The sequence below is a fragment of the Aplidium turbinatum genome, chromosome 17, assembly GCF_918807975.1.
Source record: "Aplidium turbinatum chromosome 17, kaAplTurb1.1, whole genome shotgun sequence".
NCBI lineage: Eukaryota > Metazoa > Chordata > Ascidiacea > Aplousobranchia > Polyclinidae > Aplidium > Aplidium turbinatum.
In genome coordinates, this window is record NC_137488.1 from 8,316,845 (window position 1) to 8,333,361 (window position 16,517).

Below are 16,517 nucleotides of genomic sequence, written 5' to 3' on the forward strand. Positions count from 1 at the left end.
AGGCTACCAAATTTACATATTTGCCTCAAACTTTTTTCGTTCCCATCAGAGATATGCAACGACGTAATAGGCTATATGGCTGTTAAAATTCTGCCTTGAACACCTAAGCCTGTGTTAAATCATGCACTGCTTTTTTTGCCACCTTAAAGGTTTTGTGTTTATTTATTATTCCATAAGTGTTTACTGCCACCCATTATAATGGAGAAACTAATATGAAAAGATTCAGAATTAAAAAAAGAAAGAAGTTCGATAACATTTGAAGTTAGTCAACCGTGAAGAATAAATTAATAAAAATCTTAAAGCGCAAGCAAACTGATTTAAAAAAAAGTAGCCTAATTTAAACGATGACAAAAATCTGGATAATCAAAATAAAAAAAAGTTACCTTAATTTTAACGAGTGTCAGTGAACACCTTGAACACCTGAAATATATGCCATTGGTTGCCAGGTTTTTAAAAACGCCATCATTGTACGGAATATACGTTGTTTTTGAAAACATCAACTTTATTTGTAACGTATTTTCGTGACGTCACTGCTATTTCTTTAACTTGCACTCCAGTTTTCAAAACAGAACAGTTTCAAGTGAATGAATTGCGCAATTTGAGAAACCCGGACCCTTTTCTTTCCATCCTTGATAGCCTACTTTGTAATCTAGAAAAAATTCAAATTAACTTTTAAAAAAAAAACTTGTTTTTTTTCAAATAGTAATAACAATTTTCACTGCAACTTTAAATAAAAGTTACATATCGCATAAAACTGAAACACAAAAAGTACCCTAATCAATTCAAGAAAAGCATGAAATTGCTTTTGCGAGAGCAGGCTACAGTATGGAAACTCCCAAAGCTTTTTCGTTTGTGACCATTGCAAACTGCCAAAAGACAATTGCATCAGCTAGCTTATGTCTATTTCGTTCCTAAAGTAATATTCCAACTTGCTCCGTGACAATTTCCAATTGATTTTAATGTCGCACCAAGACAGATCATGTTGCAATCAAAACTTTTCTTCAAATGACAAATCAATGGGAAGAAATTCGAGTTAGGCCGAATAAAAATGATTCTAAAAACTTTTAAGCAGTTTTGAAAACATAGATAGTCTATAGCAGGGCTACTCAACTGGCGGACCGCGGTCCAAATCCGGTCCTTCTGGGTGTAGATGATGGACCTCGTGCTTCTGGAAGAATAACCTCATTGCCACGTTTCAAGGCCTCTTTAAATAGATTTCCACTAGGAGGAAGCAATTTGTTTCTGTGATTATTCTAGTAACTGGGGAGTTTCGCCCCCCAGACTCCCCAACACTTTAAAAATCTAACCCGAGTTACATTTTACCCCCCAAAAGTGGTTTGGTACTGGTACTAATAGTGTAACTTTTGTGGTTGTGTGTGAAATTACTTATTCACCGGACCGCTAAAAATATTCAAATGGTCAAACTGGACCTTTGTTAAAATTAGTTGAGTAACCCTGGTCTATAGCCTATTTTTGACATAGAGCAGCAGCTCAATCGAGTTTTCTTGTTTCGAACGGAGGATTGGAATAGGCCTATAGAGCTTTATTTTATTTTCAAATGACAAAAATGGAGAGCTTTTGGCATGTATTTAAACGAGAAGATTAAGAGCTGGCATGGACTTTACTTGGTTGTCATGTTTGTTGTGTAGAGACTTAAGCAATAGCATTGTTTATTCTTTGGTAGCAACGAAGAAACAATAAACGACGAAGATAAAGGGAAAAAAATGATTTAACAAGATACTTGCCAAGATAACTTGTATTGCAAGTATTTTTTATTTAACACATTCATTGAACAAAGCAGGTCTTGATACTTTTTGTGATTTTATTTGACGCTAACATGGTGGAATTCAGAAATCACTTAGAGGTTGATTGCCATGCTTACTTTTCGTTTTGTAATGAACTAAATTGTATTCTAGCTAAAGTCCCTGGCTAAAGTCATAAAACAAAAAATGTAAAATAGGCAAATTAAAGGCCTACTTCGCTCGAATGTTAGTTAGGCTACTGACGTTTACTCAGCAGGCAAATATTGACTTTAATTGAGTTATCCTCAATTCTTTATTGAACTGTTAGAAGCCTATGCATTTAATTAATTTTACTTCCTTTTTTTAACGATAGTTGAACCTTCCACGTCTTTTGCTTTCAAAAATGATCAAATAGGTTTATTGTATTCTTTTTTTATAACAAAAAAAATATTCCATTTAAAATGAAAATTACGTTTTTTGCATTACTTCCATGCAAAAATGCGAAGGTACAATTATACATACGCCGCGTGGAGTACAAAAAAAATGTTGGCCCTTTATCCCGGGATAGTGTTGAGATTCTTTTCTAAAATTTGGCCTACGCAATTTAACTCAAAAACGTAGAGATGTCAGGAAATTTCAGGTCAATGCGGCTTCCATTAAAAAAGTTATCACAATTTTAAAACGAAAAAGTTACAAATGTAGCCTATCTATGTCGCCAGATGAAGGTTAAAATCAACGTTCGTATATTATGCAATAAAAGGCATCGGTTGCATCACGCTACCAAAAATCATATTTCAATAAGTAGAATGAAAATTACCACTTTGTAGCAAATAACAGCAGCATGATTCATTGTTACTAAAATCAAAGCTACTAAACAAATTTGTGTAAAATTTACTTTTGTGACACAAATAAAACTAAATTTTGCAATAAATCTAGAATTTTTTTTTAATAAGTCTGTGGCCCGCCTCATAATGTTTCCATGACCCACCAGTGAGCCATGACCACTGGTTGAGAACCGTTGGACTAGAAGTTTGGAAACGCTTGCGAAGAGGTTTAATTTCTGCAATTTGTGCACTGTAGGCTGCATTTCTGTAAAATCCTTTTACTAAATTTTTTTTTAAGCTTAAATCTTTACTTTGAAACTAACAGACTTCATTGGTAACCTGAGGTGAGAAGAGAAAAGAATTTTAGATCACTGAGACAAGTACAATGTAATATTTGTAGTCTATAGTAGTTCGAAACGATTTCTCAAAAAATATAACCTAATTCCAAATAAAATCAATACAATGGTGTTTGTGTCTGAAATATTTTGAAATTTCGGAATATTTTGTGCTAATCATTCATAAATCTAAATAATTCACTAATTGTTTTGATTCGAATTCAAAACGAACAAAATGGATTTTTTTTTGTGGAATTAAAATGAAACAATGACGAATATTTAGAAATACAAGACATCTAACAACTTTAAAATACTTTATATCAGTAGCTCATTTTTAATATTATTGTTGCATTGCTGACTTGTATGTCACAGACTGTGGTTTAGTCTATAATTAGTGAGTAATTAGAGGCAAACATATGCAAAAATTAGCCCACTGGCCAAATACAAACATTGAGGAAAACGTTTTAGATTTAGCTTGCCAGGGAGTGGGACGGTTTTCCCGCTGTCGGTAACGTTCTTGGTCATTTATAATTTGGCATGAAAGTCACCCAGTTTTCAACCGATTCTTGCACGATTTGCACTTTACGTCAAGCTGTAAGATGACAACAAAAATAGTTGATGCTTCTAGCCACGACTGGTTAATTACTGTCACTTCCGCTTGTCCGTCTCATCAAGAAGTCTTTCATAATTTACACGTTTTGACATACTGTGTGATTTATTCACATATAGAGCCACACATTCATCCCATTTCTTAATTTAGGATCTTACAAAAACTTCTTATTAGTTCTACTGGTTATTCTTTCTAAGGGCAAGGCCGTTTATAGGTACATAAAGTTAAAAGTCAATAACCTAAGTCTAAAGCTCGAGCAGACCTAGGATACAAGACAGGATGAAAATTAATGACAGCCATGTTGCCAAGATAACAAAGAAACGTTTGGGCGCCATACTATGTGTGACGTAAAAGCATGCAGTGACGTAGAGTACGCTAGAAAGTTACACCACAACAGCTTTTATTTAGAAAGTGTTGCAGTAAAGTAGACTTCAGCTTGAAATTTGTCTGAAACACTATGATTTAATTGTTTTCTTTTGTTTTGTTTCTTCAAGTTTTTGTTTCTTCTAGCTTGCTGTGAATAGTTTAGTTTAAAAACAAGGAAAAAAAACATTTATTCAACAGTAGTCAGCTGTAAATTGACAAAGAATCACTTGATGAGTTGAGAGTACAGTGGAAATCTTTAGCTAACCAAACTGGAAAAATAAAACAATGGAAACTGTGACTTGGAAGGCAGTTGCTTTATTGTCTCTTGTTGGTGCTTTGATCGCTTTAATTATTGGAGTTGTTGCAATAGTAAGTAATTTTGAGTTTTGATTGGAATAGCCCTAAAATAAAACTATGGGTAATTACAGCAAAGTGTGAACTTAAACAAATTTCAGCTTTGTTATCCAGCCTACTTCAACAAAGTTTTTTTTTGTGAACATGTCTGCATTTTATACTTAACTAAATTTAGGGAAGCAGTAAGCTCAACAAAGACCACTGACGATTCGTTAGCTAGAATGCATGTTGCAGAAATCATTAGAAGGCTACTCAAACATTTTTCTACCGTTTACCGTTCTCGTTTACCCCAAGCTACTCTGTAATAATAAACTTACTCCCTTGATAAATGAAACTTAGCCTACTCCTTGGGGGGGAACTTCCCCTTTGTTTAGAACCCTTCAATTCTACACTTTTTACAACAAAGCCATAGTCAATATTCGGCCATAGTATTCGGCTTTTTTTACCATAATCCCTTGCCCTAACCTTAATACTAGACTGTTTATACTGTGGTAGATCATTTTGTAGATTCCAATTCAAATTTAACACCATGTCCATACGTCACAGCACATGACTGGGAAAATGTATTCCGAAAGCTAGTGCATATCGCTATTATCACAGCGAACTCGTAGCATCCGGCTAGAACAGGTCATTAATATCTGCATTGTGAAGTGCCATGCAAAGGTTGATCACAATTTACAAGCTATGCTAGAAACATGCACGTAGATCACTGGTTATGCTAGCAAACTTTTTTCTTTGTCTGATTGTGGTAACAATACTAATAGCTTAAAGCAAAAGTATCGAACCCTGGGTTCGCGACTCGCTATGGAATTTTATTGCAAAATAATTAACAACTAAGGCCCACCTCTCTAAGCGCCACATGTTTTTATACTGCGAGTTGTTTGTGTTTTTATTAAACTTTTGGAAAATGGCAAAGATGTTGGACATTGACCGATAGTAGCCTTGAAAGGAATCAAAATCTTTTTACGAGTCCTGCAATTGAAAAGAAACTTCAAAAGCTGCTTTTTTGCGAGCTAATTTGTGTAATTTTGAAGTAGCGCTTTTGCATCTTTCCCAGCGTCTTTTAAAAACAAACACTGCTTTATTCTTTTCTTTTTTGTTTTTAGTTTTATTTGTTCAAAAATTTTTCAGCTGCAAATTATGTGGTCGGCCTTTTCATTGGTACCAGGCCCAAATTATTCTCTGAAAACCATCCTGTTGACAACATCTGGTGAAACCAGTCACAAATAAACAAAAAATTATGTTTGATAAAAAAGATGAAAGCTCAGACATATTCCTGATTTTGAAGAAATAAAATTGCTCTAAGATTAAATTTTAGCATAATCAAGATTAAATTAATCGTTAACTGGTTGAGTAAGCAACGTTTTCACTTCTGAGTATTGCAATCTTTTCTTAGTTGTTGAAAAGCACATAAGATTTGTACTCCTCAATTTACTGATGAAAAGATATGAACCACGAGCTTTATGCCGCCAATCATACGTTAGGAAGCAAAAAAACTTTCACAAAAGGAGAAAAATTGCATGCTTTTTTTCAGTTTTGGGAGGGCACGTAACCAAGTGCCCTCCGGATCCGCAAAATCCGTCACTTTTACATTGATTCAACGCCAACAGACATTGAACAAATGTCAAAAATGACGGATTTTGTTGTTTAGGTACCATGCATAGATCATTGAACATTATAGAAATATAAAACCAATAGCTGTCCGTGTCTAACTTTTTGTCGTAGGCGAGTAGTGTAAGATGTCACTAAAAATAGAAGTCAACTGGTGGATTTCGATTGGGAGGAGGGATTAATTTTGAAACAACAAATGAAAAAATAATGCGATTTTATATCTGTACGCTTTTAACAAAAACAATTCGCAAACTTATTCTATTTCGATGTTTTTATAAGGAAAGTCGATATGACGGAATTTTTCGAAACAATTTAGTTAACTACTGTGTATAAAGCTTAAGGCAATCTTTTACGTAATACATTTTTGACTTAAAAGTTGTCAAACCTCATCACTGATATCACCTTATTTACAGGATAAATCTGTTACTTTGGAGGATACAACGAGAGTATCTGCTTCACCCTGTGAGTCTAAAACAACTTTATCAAATATTGTTCAGTAAACAATAACACTCTTTTTAAATCAACCTTAAGAAGTTTCAAGAAATAAACATCAAAAGCTGATATGTTCCTTAGATCAACACTCTGTTCCTTGGTACGGTACTTAAATGGCTTACGTTAAAAAATGCTTTCGCTATTTGAAAGCAACGACTGCATTGCTCATTCCTGGTGATGCCATGCCAAAATTGAATCGTCTCAAAAAATCTTCATTATTCGACGTTTTTTGTTGTTGCTTCCAGACAGGCATAAGTACCCAAAATCGTGTACACACCTTCCTTCTGGGAGTCCCACCAGTTTATACATAATTCGTCCAAAGCCAGAAATGCTTGCTTTTCCGGTAAGCAGCGTCGTTTTAAATTGTGTGCATTTTTATTAAAAGCAATGAAAGTGAATGGCTTAAAAAATTGAAGCCAATCAAAACTGTTTTTGTAAACTTTATCTAGCTTCTTAAAACGTTTTAAAACCTAAAGCATGTTTTGTTGTGTTTAGGCTACCTAATGCTAGACTATCACAAAATGTCGAACGTAATAATCTGCACTTAATTTGACGTTTCATCAACTAGCCACGGTGAACTTCTTCAAGCAATTTGATTAAGAAGTCTGATGGTTACTTCTCCAACGCGTGGCAGCTCACAAAACCAGTTGCTGACAGCAACTTGCTGTAAATGTGAAGTCAAACCAGTCGATCGTGTCTGATTGACAAAACGTCGAAGCCAACACAGTTTGTCACGTAGCCTACAACATTTATTTTATTTTGAGTTTCACATCAGATAATGTACCATACTTTTAGATTGCAAACTATCAACTTTTGCTCATTAAGTGCAACATTAGTACAACCGAGACTAAAAAAAATATCGAGCTTGATGACGTGTAGCAACTTGGAAAAAGATCTTTTTTGGCTCCCTTAAGAATTGAACACTCATACAGTTATGAACCAGCCTAAATAGCATTATTATTAGCCTGTTCATTTTGTGTTTGATTTCGTTTGTGTCTGGTTGTATTGTTCAAATATCCAAAGTAGATGATTTTTATTCGGTGTTTTGTAATTGAACAAACCCAATCGGTTTCAAGAAAACTTACTCCAGGTTACTTCAAGTAATATAATAAATAATGATTTGTTCTAAATAGACTTAACCATTATAGTATTTTCGTGTTGTAGGTATATTGTGATATGAGCACGGCTGGAGGGGGTTGGACCTTAGTAGCTTCCGTTCATGAAAATAACATTGATGGAAAATGCACAGCTGGAGATAAATGGTCAAGTGAGCAAGGAACATCCGGAAATGGGGTCCTTGGTAAGGCGCTGAGTCACTTAGCTTGTATAGTAGATCACTAATTCTAAATTATTAAGCTAAGTAACTCAAGTAAACCAGTGGTTTAAAACCAGTAGCTACAGTATACACACCACCTTTAGAAAGAGCTATTTCAAGATTATCTGTTTCACAAAGACGCATCATGTTGAGAACAAAGCATTGATTGTTAGATGACAAATTCAAACATTATTTTCTTTCACTTACAGGTTCAAGAAACTGGGAAAATAAAAACTTTTTCGGAAACGTAGAAGGCGTAACAAGCGATGACTATAAAAATCCGGCATATTTTGCTCTAAACGTAAGTACCCTATTGCAATATGGAACTTTACAAAACAGAAAAGATCTTTAGTTTTGTCAAAGTTGACCGAAACATTGCAAGAGATAATAGACGATGTAACAGGTAATCTTTGAAAGGAAAACATTACGACATGGATTCTGAACGGCATCCAGCCCAGAAAAGTTTGGCTAAGTTTGGCTTGTTAAAACTCTTTTGATCAAAAGGTCTTTTAAAAATGTGCAAAAGAAGATTGAACTAAAGTGGCAACTTTTTTCTTAATCTGAGATCAAATTCAACACCCAAAAACCACACAAGTTTCAAAAACAATCTTTTCAAAAAACGTTTCTCAGTTGATAGTTTAATTTAAGACTTCTTCTTCTTGCTGAGTCATATTAAAAACGTGTTTCATTAATTCAAAAATATGTTTTGTCCTCAGGCTTCCGATATCATGCTATGGCATGTCCCTAATGGAAAAGACATACCTGAGATCAGCAGTTCAGCTTTTTTAAAGTATTACACAACCAATAGCTTTTTAAAAAAGTATGGAGGAAACTTGCAAAGTTTATTTCTGGAAAAACTGCCGCTTGTAAGAGAAAGTGAGTAAAAACTTTGTTCGTGCAATGACAATGTCTGCGTGCTTCATTGTTTTTGCCTTCAACCGTTCTGCAGTTATAAATATGTAAATTTTATTTTGTATGTTGTTTGCTCTGAGGATGCGCATTGTCATAGTGCTCAAAACGTCAGTGAAGCAATAAATCAACCTGTTTGTCGTTGCTTTTACTGTCACTTTTTACTTTCATCAGATGAACGTTACAACTCGTGATAGAAACGATAATTGTCCTGATGAACACCTAAACTTTTCAGTCTTCAATGTCTGCATTGTAAGGCGCTAAGGAACAACGCATATCTGAGATGGATATAGCGCTATATAAAAACCAATATTATTATTATTAACAAAGTATAGATTGCAACTGTTAGAACAAATAATGTAAATGTTGCTGACTGAAAAATATGCAAATGAATAAACAAAAAAGTTCGCCGAGCAAACCAAAATCAAGTCTTAACTATTGCTCATAATAAAATGTCTTTCACTCAAACGGAAGCTGCACTTTCCAACCCATCTTCGGGAGAGCCTGCAAAATCTTTTTTTCGAATGGCGATATTGTCTTGTGATGAATGCGTTTGCATTGGTGGTGTTTGCGCTGTTGCCACATCGTTTTTCATGTATGTTACTGTGCATCATATCATTGTTGTTGTTGTTCTGATGAGGCCAAGTTTAAAACTAAAGAGTTTTTAAATTTGATTTGTTTGAATGCAAATCTGCTCATCATTTTGATGACATTTCTTCTTGTTTCCAATTTTTTTAAATGTATGCTTATTTTAATATAAAATTGGAAAACTTTTTTCTAAATTTCAGTTGGGGGTCTTAATCCACTATTTGACTCAATTGCTGAGAACTTAACCCCCGAAACAACCAGTTCCATCATACAAAACTGGTACGAGTACACATACGACAACCCAACGGCTAACAATGTCATTGTGGACGGGGGTGGAGATATGTATGATGAAGGAAACAAGGTGATCAGCCTGTTGTAGAATGGAAACAACTCGCTTATTTGTTTTTAAACAACATTGTTTTTGCATAAAGAGATTACCATTTGATTTTTATATTTATCCAGGTATTCTTCAGAATAAATGGAAACTTTTTTACGAGGATGACGTACAACACACCTTACTTGTGAGCAGTCTACATATAATAATACATACAGTCACATGGCTAATTTTGTTGTTTTCAGGTTGCTACTGTTTTCACTTGTTTGCTTCTGTATCAAATTTACGATGCATGGCCACTTTCTTGCCCTTACTTTTCTTCTAGCTTTACAAAAGAGCGAAGGCAATTAACAGCTAGACTAGTTTTAGATTAGACTAGTTACTATAGTTTTAATATTTTTGGCATGGCCTGACTTACAATCTAAACAAAGGCGCACTGGTTCTTGAAACGAAGACTAAAACAAGGCGATCAATGGATTCGAAAGTTGTGTAATATTTTGCTCAGTCTTCTTTTACTTTGAGGAGTTTGATGCACCGATAGTTTCTGGCCGTTCTGACAGTTAAATTGAAACTAAATTGACTGTGAGATTACTGACTGTGAGCCCTGATGATTTCAACAACAACAAAATGTGTGCTGACAATATTATTGTGGGAAGTTTACGTTGAAATTACTGACGGCTTCTTTAAAGAAATTTGTTGTGGCCTTACAATGTGAGATTTTCATGATTATCTACCAATGCTTTGAGAATTGACAAAAAAAGAAAAATACTTTCTAAACGTTTTCAATCAGAAGCATTTATGTTGATTGAAAGTCTGATGTTTCTAGTTTGTACGCAAATGGAGTAGAAGTCAAAAGTGTTCAAACTCACCCGTTCCTCGCCTTGGCTTGGATTGGTTCTGGGCTGAATAACGTTCAAGCCGATGTGGATTCCTTTGAATTTCAGGTTCGTTTGTTTTTGTGGCATTTTGTTAATTTCTTCAGCAAGGCCCATCATTCGAACCTTATGCTGAAACCGGTGGCGGTAACTAGCTGACAAGAGGCAGGGTAGCACTCTCCAGTCTCCACACTCATTGATAAAAAATTTAAATTGGGAGCCTCCTTGCTTTTATTCAGGGTAAAAAATGAACCAGGGACTTCTTATTGGTTATGTTCGCTGTTTGTTAATAAGCAACGCGTCCTAAGGCGGAGGGTGCCTGCACAAAACAATCGTTGTTGACTTGGTGATTTTAAGCAATTTACAATATGACGCTGAATATGCAAGCCACGCATGTATCGTGGCTTCGACTGTAGCAAAACCGACAATGTATAGAAGTGAATGGGCCTGTTTCATGTTTTGAGGTTTCTCACTGTTACAGGACTTACGCAATCCAGTCTTTTTTAAAAATAAAAATATTAGTTTTTGTTCTAAAACAAAACAGGAAAGTTTGCCAAATAAATCTACTCACAGTCACTGCTATGCACAAGAAAAACTTTTGGCCTTTCTGAACTTCCTGAATTAGATGTTGGAATTCAATGATTTTGATCCCACCCCCAAGTTATGCTAATAGTACTCTAATATCTAACAGCCACTCTTACTAATGTTGAGCACTAAACCTGCCTGGAATACTGAACAAAAAGGAATTTTACTAATCAGCATAAACTTCCTTTTTGTTCTACAAGATGTTGCCTTTCAGGGTTGCTGTGGCAACTTCTAACTTTATATCATGGTCACTTTTTAAACCTTGCGATCTTCAGCGAGTTAAACGCTCATACCGAGAATCTCAAAGTCTTTGCCGACATAAACTCGTTCTATTCCTTTCTAGCGTTTGCAGTGTTTACCTTTCGATTTCCACTTTTCTATAATTCTTTAAAAAAATAATAATAATACAAAACAGTGGAAATTTTCAACAGGTTGTTTCTGACTTCGGTGCCGATGGTCGAGGGACAGTAGTGACGTATACTGATCGACCGATTGTCAATGGCCAAATGGTCGGCCAATATTCCGCTTTTAATATCCACAATTCGGGTGATCCTTCTGTTTGTGAGGTCTATTTTTATTTCGGGAGCAAATCGGTAGGTTCAAGAGCTTCAAAGTTATCAAAATACAAACAATTTTTATTTAATCTTGGCTTGTGTAACATTGCATAAGCAAAAGAGCCTGGATTTTTTTTAATCATGTTCAACAATACTCACCTATTAAAATCTTTTTACTAAAACCTTTTTTAATTCTAAAATACTAAATTTTAATTTTAAATTAAATAAATAATTCTTCTACTAAATTCTAAACTAGTTTCTTTTTTAATTCCAAAACAAAACTTCGTTCCTAAACTTTTCATCAAATTTTCCTATAATTCAACTGATGATCCACTGGGATGCGCGGTGTTCTTTTTACATTGATTTAACGTCTTCAATTGCTTTAATTTTAGATGTGGAACAGTTCTTTTCCAACTAGTATAAATAGGTTTAACTGGCAAGACACGACACTGAGCGCTATTAATGTGGTTCGGTATCCAGGAAGCCCTAGAAATGTTATAGTTGGATACACACTGCTCTCAAAGTAAGTCGGTTGCTGCCAGGGGCTTTTCAGTCCAGAGCGTCGTTACAGTTACAGTGCATAGTCAGATTTATCTTAAAATTTTCATTTTATGTACAGTATATTGCAGATTTAAGTAATTCCTGATGGGGACACTCGTACGTGTTGAAAACGTTTGAGTTGATTTTTAATTATGTAATATCTCTTTGTAATAAAACATGTTAAACCCGCTGTTCAACAAATTAAACTCTCTACCAAAGCTATATTATTTTATTAGTCGAAAATTGTAGCCTAAATGCAAGATGATTGATGCTATTTTGATGCAACTTGCGTATCAACAGACTACGTGGAGAGCTGGTAACACCACAAGAAATCGAAACAATTTTGATGATTTATATGAGTTCAGCTAGTAAGTATCCATGTTTATTAGTTGACACAGGCGATGCCATAAAACAGTGGTCTAAAATGAGAGTAAGAGGGTTGCGACTTGCGACAACTATCAGGCAGCCATTCAAGATGGCAACCATTGTTGAAAAAAATACGATAAATGCCACATTTGCATAAAATTAAAAAGTATCTGACCTTATTGGTCGGTTACACTTTTATCGCGGGCTAAATCAACGTTTTACATTTTGCTGATGACAGTTCTCTGACGGTTGAAGCGTTGCCAGTGTTTCGTAATACAACAACTCAACAAATCTATATGAAAAAAATATTACACTGGCTAATTTATTTTGTTCTTGCTTTGCAAATAGCCTACTATAAAAAACACAAACACGGTTAAACTGGTGTTTCTTATTGTTTCAGAAGACTTCCGTTTTGAAGTAACTATCCCCCACATTGTCACTCCGGTACGTTATGCAGTCGGGAACAATGATAAAGTAATGAGTGGCATTCCAACAATTCACAGAGGTTTGGTGGATCCAGGTTATATTCAGTTTCGAGCGTTTAATTCAGTTGGTCTGCCAAACGCCATATGTCCAGGGGTAGGGTAAGTTAACTATTGGGCTATTAATATTGTTCAGCAGTAAGTTGTTTTGATTCTGTTGCTGAGATTGCGTTTGGTTTAAATCGTGTAACTCATGCAGTGTCATAGATCAACCCATTGAGGCTGCGTTTCGTACGGTAGATCGTTAAAAAATAAAACGCGGAAGTGCACACTTTGCTTTTGACTTAAGTTACGTATCATGTAAGTTAACTGTTGTGCGATGTGTGACAATATTTCCTTTCACAGTTTTGAAATTCGTGACGCGTCATTTGTAAGTTTGCCAATGCCTATAAAGTGGATTTGTGACTAATCAGAACTGTTGTAGCCTAAATTACCTGATGTTGGTCAGTTATCTGATTACATATCACGTTGGGCAAGTTTTGTACAATTTGCGTATCTATTTTTGCATAACTTGACGACCATCAAAACCCCCCATGTTTTTGTTGTTTAGGGTGAGAACTAACAACCCTGAACAAATTTGCATTGGCGGATCAAGCACAGCAAACTTGGATATAGATGAGTGTGGCGATTTCGCTGGTAAGTTTTGGAATGAAAACGTACAGTTTGCTCATATGTTGAAATACTGTGGAAAAGAGTGTTCTTACTGTTATTGATGCACTGAATAGTTCATTAGATCGATTTGCTGAATATGATGCGAGAAACCGCTTGAGTTTCTTGTTTGAGTGACTATAATTCATTATGTGTTGGACACGTTTTGAAGGTAAGTTTCTCTTTATTGGTGATTTGTTGATGAAAAATGTCGTATTTGCTCTCAATGAAAGTGAAAGATACTTTTCAAAACTTTTCTTGTCAATTTTGAACTTTTTAGGTTGGGCCGGAGTTGCTGGAGACAGGGGGAACCAAACGACTCCATCAAGAACAGGAAGATCAATCAATGACATTGAATCTTCCATTCTTATATTTATTCGATGAAACACAACAGCCTAGACAAAAACTGAACAATCTAAAAATATCTTCTGAACAATCATGTCATGGTGACTTCGATGAAGACACTCGGCTTGAATTTTCCTACTCACAACTGGGAAAACGTTTGTAAAAAATCAGTTTTCAAATCTTTGTTTTACCTAAGTGCAAAGTGTCGTATGTAAGTCGGACGTGAGTAGTAGCCTGGAAAATGCTTTTATTTTCTAGTATCTGCCAACTGTTCATGTAGTAAAAACGTTACAATTAACTTATGTTACCGTGCTCAAGTTTGCACAAGCAATTTTATCATCTCATCTATTATGTTGTTTATATGTCAATGCTTTGTCATGTACAAAGAATTACTTGCCCTTGCTCAGTCTTTTCAGCACAACAGGGTTATTAACAATTTGCTATTAAAATGATGCAAGAATTTAGTTTGTAATGAAACCGATCTCCTGAACCTCTTTGGAGTTTTTTGTAAAAACCAACAGTTTTACAAAGCCTTTTTTGAAAACTACTGGCCAAACAGTAAATTAGTCGTTTTTTCGGCTGAGTGGTTTAGACCAGGGTTTCCCAAACTGTGGTCCGCGACGACTGCACAGGTGGTCCGTGGCGATATGACAAGAAATCAAAAAGTTACACATATACGTTGTACAGTACTTTATAGGCTACTCTGTCAAAGATAATTGCCACAGTTTTTTACAACTTAAATGATATCGAAAGCTTTTGCTATCCAGTCCAGTATCGTAAATATTACTTGTTGCACCTTCGTTGCAGTTGAAAAGTTGTTTACGAAAAAAAGTGGTCCGTGGCCCAAAAAAATTCACAAATAGTGGTCTGTGGCCGAAAGAAATTTGGAAACTCCTGCTTTAGAGGAACAAACTAAATAAAATCAAACTTGAATAGGCTTTTTTGAGAAAACTGGATCATTTTGTTTATTTAATATTGGTGCATGTACAATAAATGAATGAAAACTTTACATTTTGCAGCAAACATTGTGATATTTGTGTGTAGCAGCACGTTATCTCACATGCATTGCAAATCAAGTGTCGTCACTTTCACGCCAACTTAACAAATAAATGTTGTGCATAAACGTGATGCTGAAGTATTGTGAATGATTTTTAACTCAAGTTGGAAGAAACTCCGTTTTCTTACCAGCATATCAAAATAACTTTATGCTTTCTCGAAAACGATTTTCGTGCTGCTCTAATCCATTTGCTGTTTTTTCCCCCAGTCCCTGAGTTGAACAGCGAAAGCGATTTTTTTACATTAGTTTTACGTCTGTAGAGGTTGATGCAATGTAAAAACGACTTTTTATTTGATGAGAAATGACAAATGATCTGTTATTTGAAAGAGCTGAAAATGAGCCAAAATAATACAAACTGCAGATGGTGTCAAAAAAGTTGATGCCTGTAAATACATTAAAAACAACTTCTTGTTGAAATCATGTCCTCTAAGTTTTTGTATTTTTTACATGCCTGCAACATTTGTAATTTTAACTCTTCTAATGTTTTTTGTTCATGTTTTTGTTTTTATTGTCGTTGGACGCTTTAAACCAATAAAATGAAACTTGTGATTTACAGCCTTTTATATCGTGTAACCTTACATACTGTTGACTGTTGTAATTACTATGGACAGCCTCAGAAAATCAAAGTAATTGACACTTCGTAAGCTACAAAAACACTTTTTGGAATTTAAATCCCAGTATTTCGGATACAAAAATTTCCTGAATTTAGTAATTCGATTTTCGGTTTCCAGCTTTTTAAAAATAAACTATAAAAAAATGTCAATTTTAAAATCTGTCATTTACTAAAAAAAATTCTGAAAAAAAATCTTATTATAGATTGTGTAAGTACGGTACTGTAATAATTGGCTTGAAAATATCCAAAGCAGTAGGCTAAGTAAACAGTGTGCTTTGCATTGTAATATAACAAGCGCGATAGGTAAACTTATTGAAGGTCTTCATTATAGCCTACAATAGCGAAGCTTTTGTGCATTGCTAAATTTCAGACTCACTAAGAAACATTTAAGCTATATAATAATTTGGTTTTGTGTATATCATATTTTCCCCATCAGAGTTGGATTTTTCCCTTTCTTTTGGGTTTGCAAACGATTTGAAAATGCATTCCCTGGTATATATGCCAAACTCAAAACCTTTTTTTCAAACTGAATTGCAGTTGTTTTTGGACGAGCTCATTGCTTCCGGAAATTAACTTGGCACAAATTTCCTGCAAAGCCTTTGTTTTTGACCAAAAGGTGTTTATACTGAATTTATCCGCTGCACTGCTTTTTTGTCAAGACGTTTTTGCTCAAGCAAATTAATTTATACAGTTAGATAAAGAAAAATTAGCAACAGCTGTTTCCATAAAGACTATGCAAAATCTACTTGCTTTGCATTTTCAGTCACGTTTTTCACATAAACTCATTCAAGAAAAATATGCAAGAGGTCTTAAGTCAACTGGGGAAATTTTCGGATACATTTTTGGTTCAAATGAAAAGATTTATTTAAAAAAAGACAATTAAATGCACTTTGTAAAGTATGGTCTACAGAGGAAGCTATGAACAAAACTATGGCGAAAGTCAAATCCTTTTCCCAATAATACATTAAATTT

General features: G+C 34.7%; 1 protein-coding gene across 1 annotated transcript; it reads left to right on the forward strand.

The window, feature by feature from the left end:
- The first annotated feature begins 7,507 nt into the window (after positions 1–7,507).
- Positions 7,508–15,474, forward strand: LOC145786152 (uncharacterized). Its single transcript, XM_082597802.1, has 12 exons — positions 7,508–7,634; positions 7,859–7,950; positions 8,366–8,525; positions 9,347–9,507; positions 9,609–9,667; positions 10,307–10,424; positions 11,372–11,533; positions 11,887–12,017; positions 12,335–12,402; positions 12,801–12,984; positions 13,433–13,518; positions 13,811–15,474. The coding sequence occupies exons 1-12, from the start codon at positions 7,511–7,513 to the stop codon at positions 13,912–13,914; spliced, it is 1,449 nt and encodes a 482-aa protein (XP_082453928.1). The 5' UTR covers positions 7,508–7,510; the 3' UTR covers positions 13,915–15,474.
- The last annotated feature ends 1,043 nt before the right edge of the window (positions 15,475–16,517 follow it).

Coding starts and splice junctions, on each gene's coding strand:
- LOC145786152 (XM_082597802.1), top strand. CDS start 7,511: ATGAGCACGGCTGGAGGGGGTTGGACCTTAGTAGCTTCCGTTCATGAA. Junction 10,425..11,371: donor TGGATTCCTTTGAATTTCAG/GTTCGTTTGTTT, acceptor AATTTTCAACAG/GTTGTTTCTGACTTCGGTGC. Junction 12,985..13,432: donor GCCATATGTCCAGGGGTAGG/GTAAGTTAACTA, acceptor TTTGTTGTTTAG/GGTGAGAACTAACAACCCTG.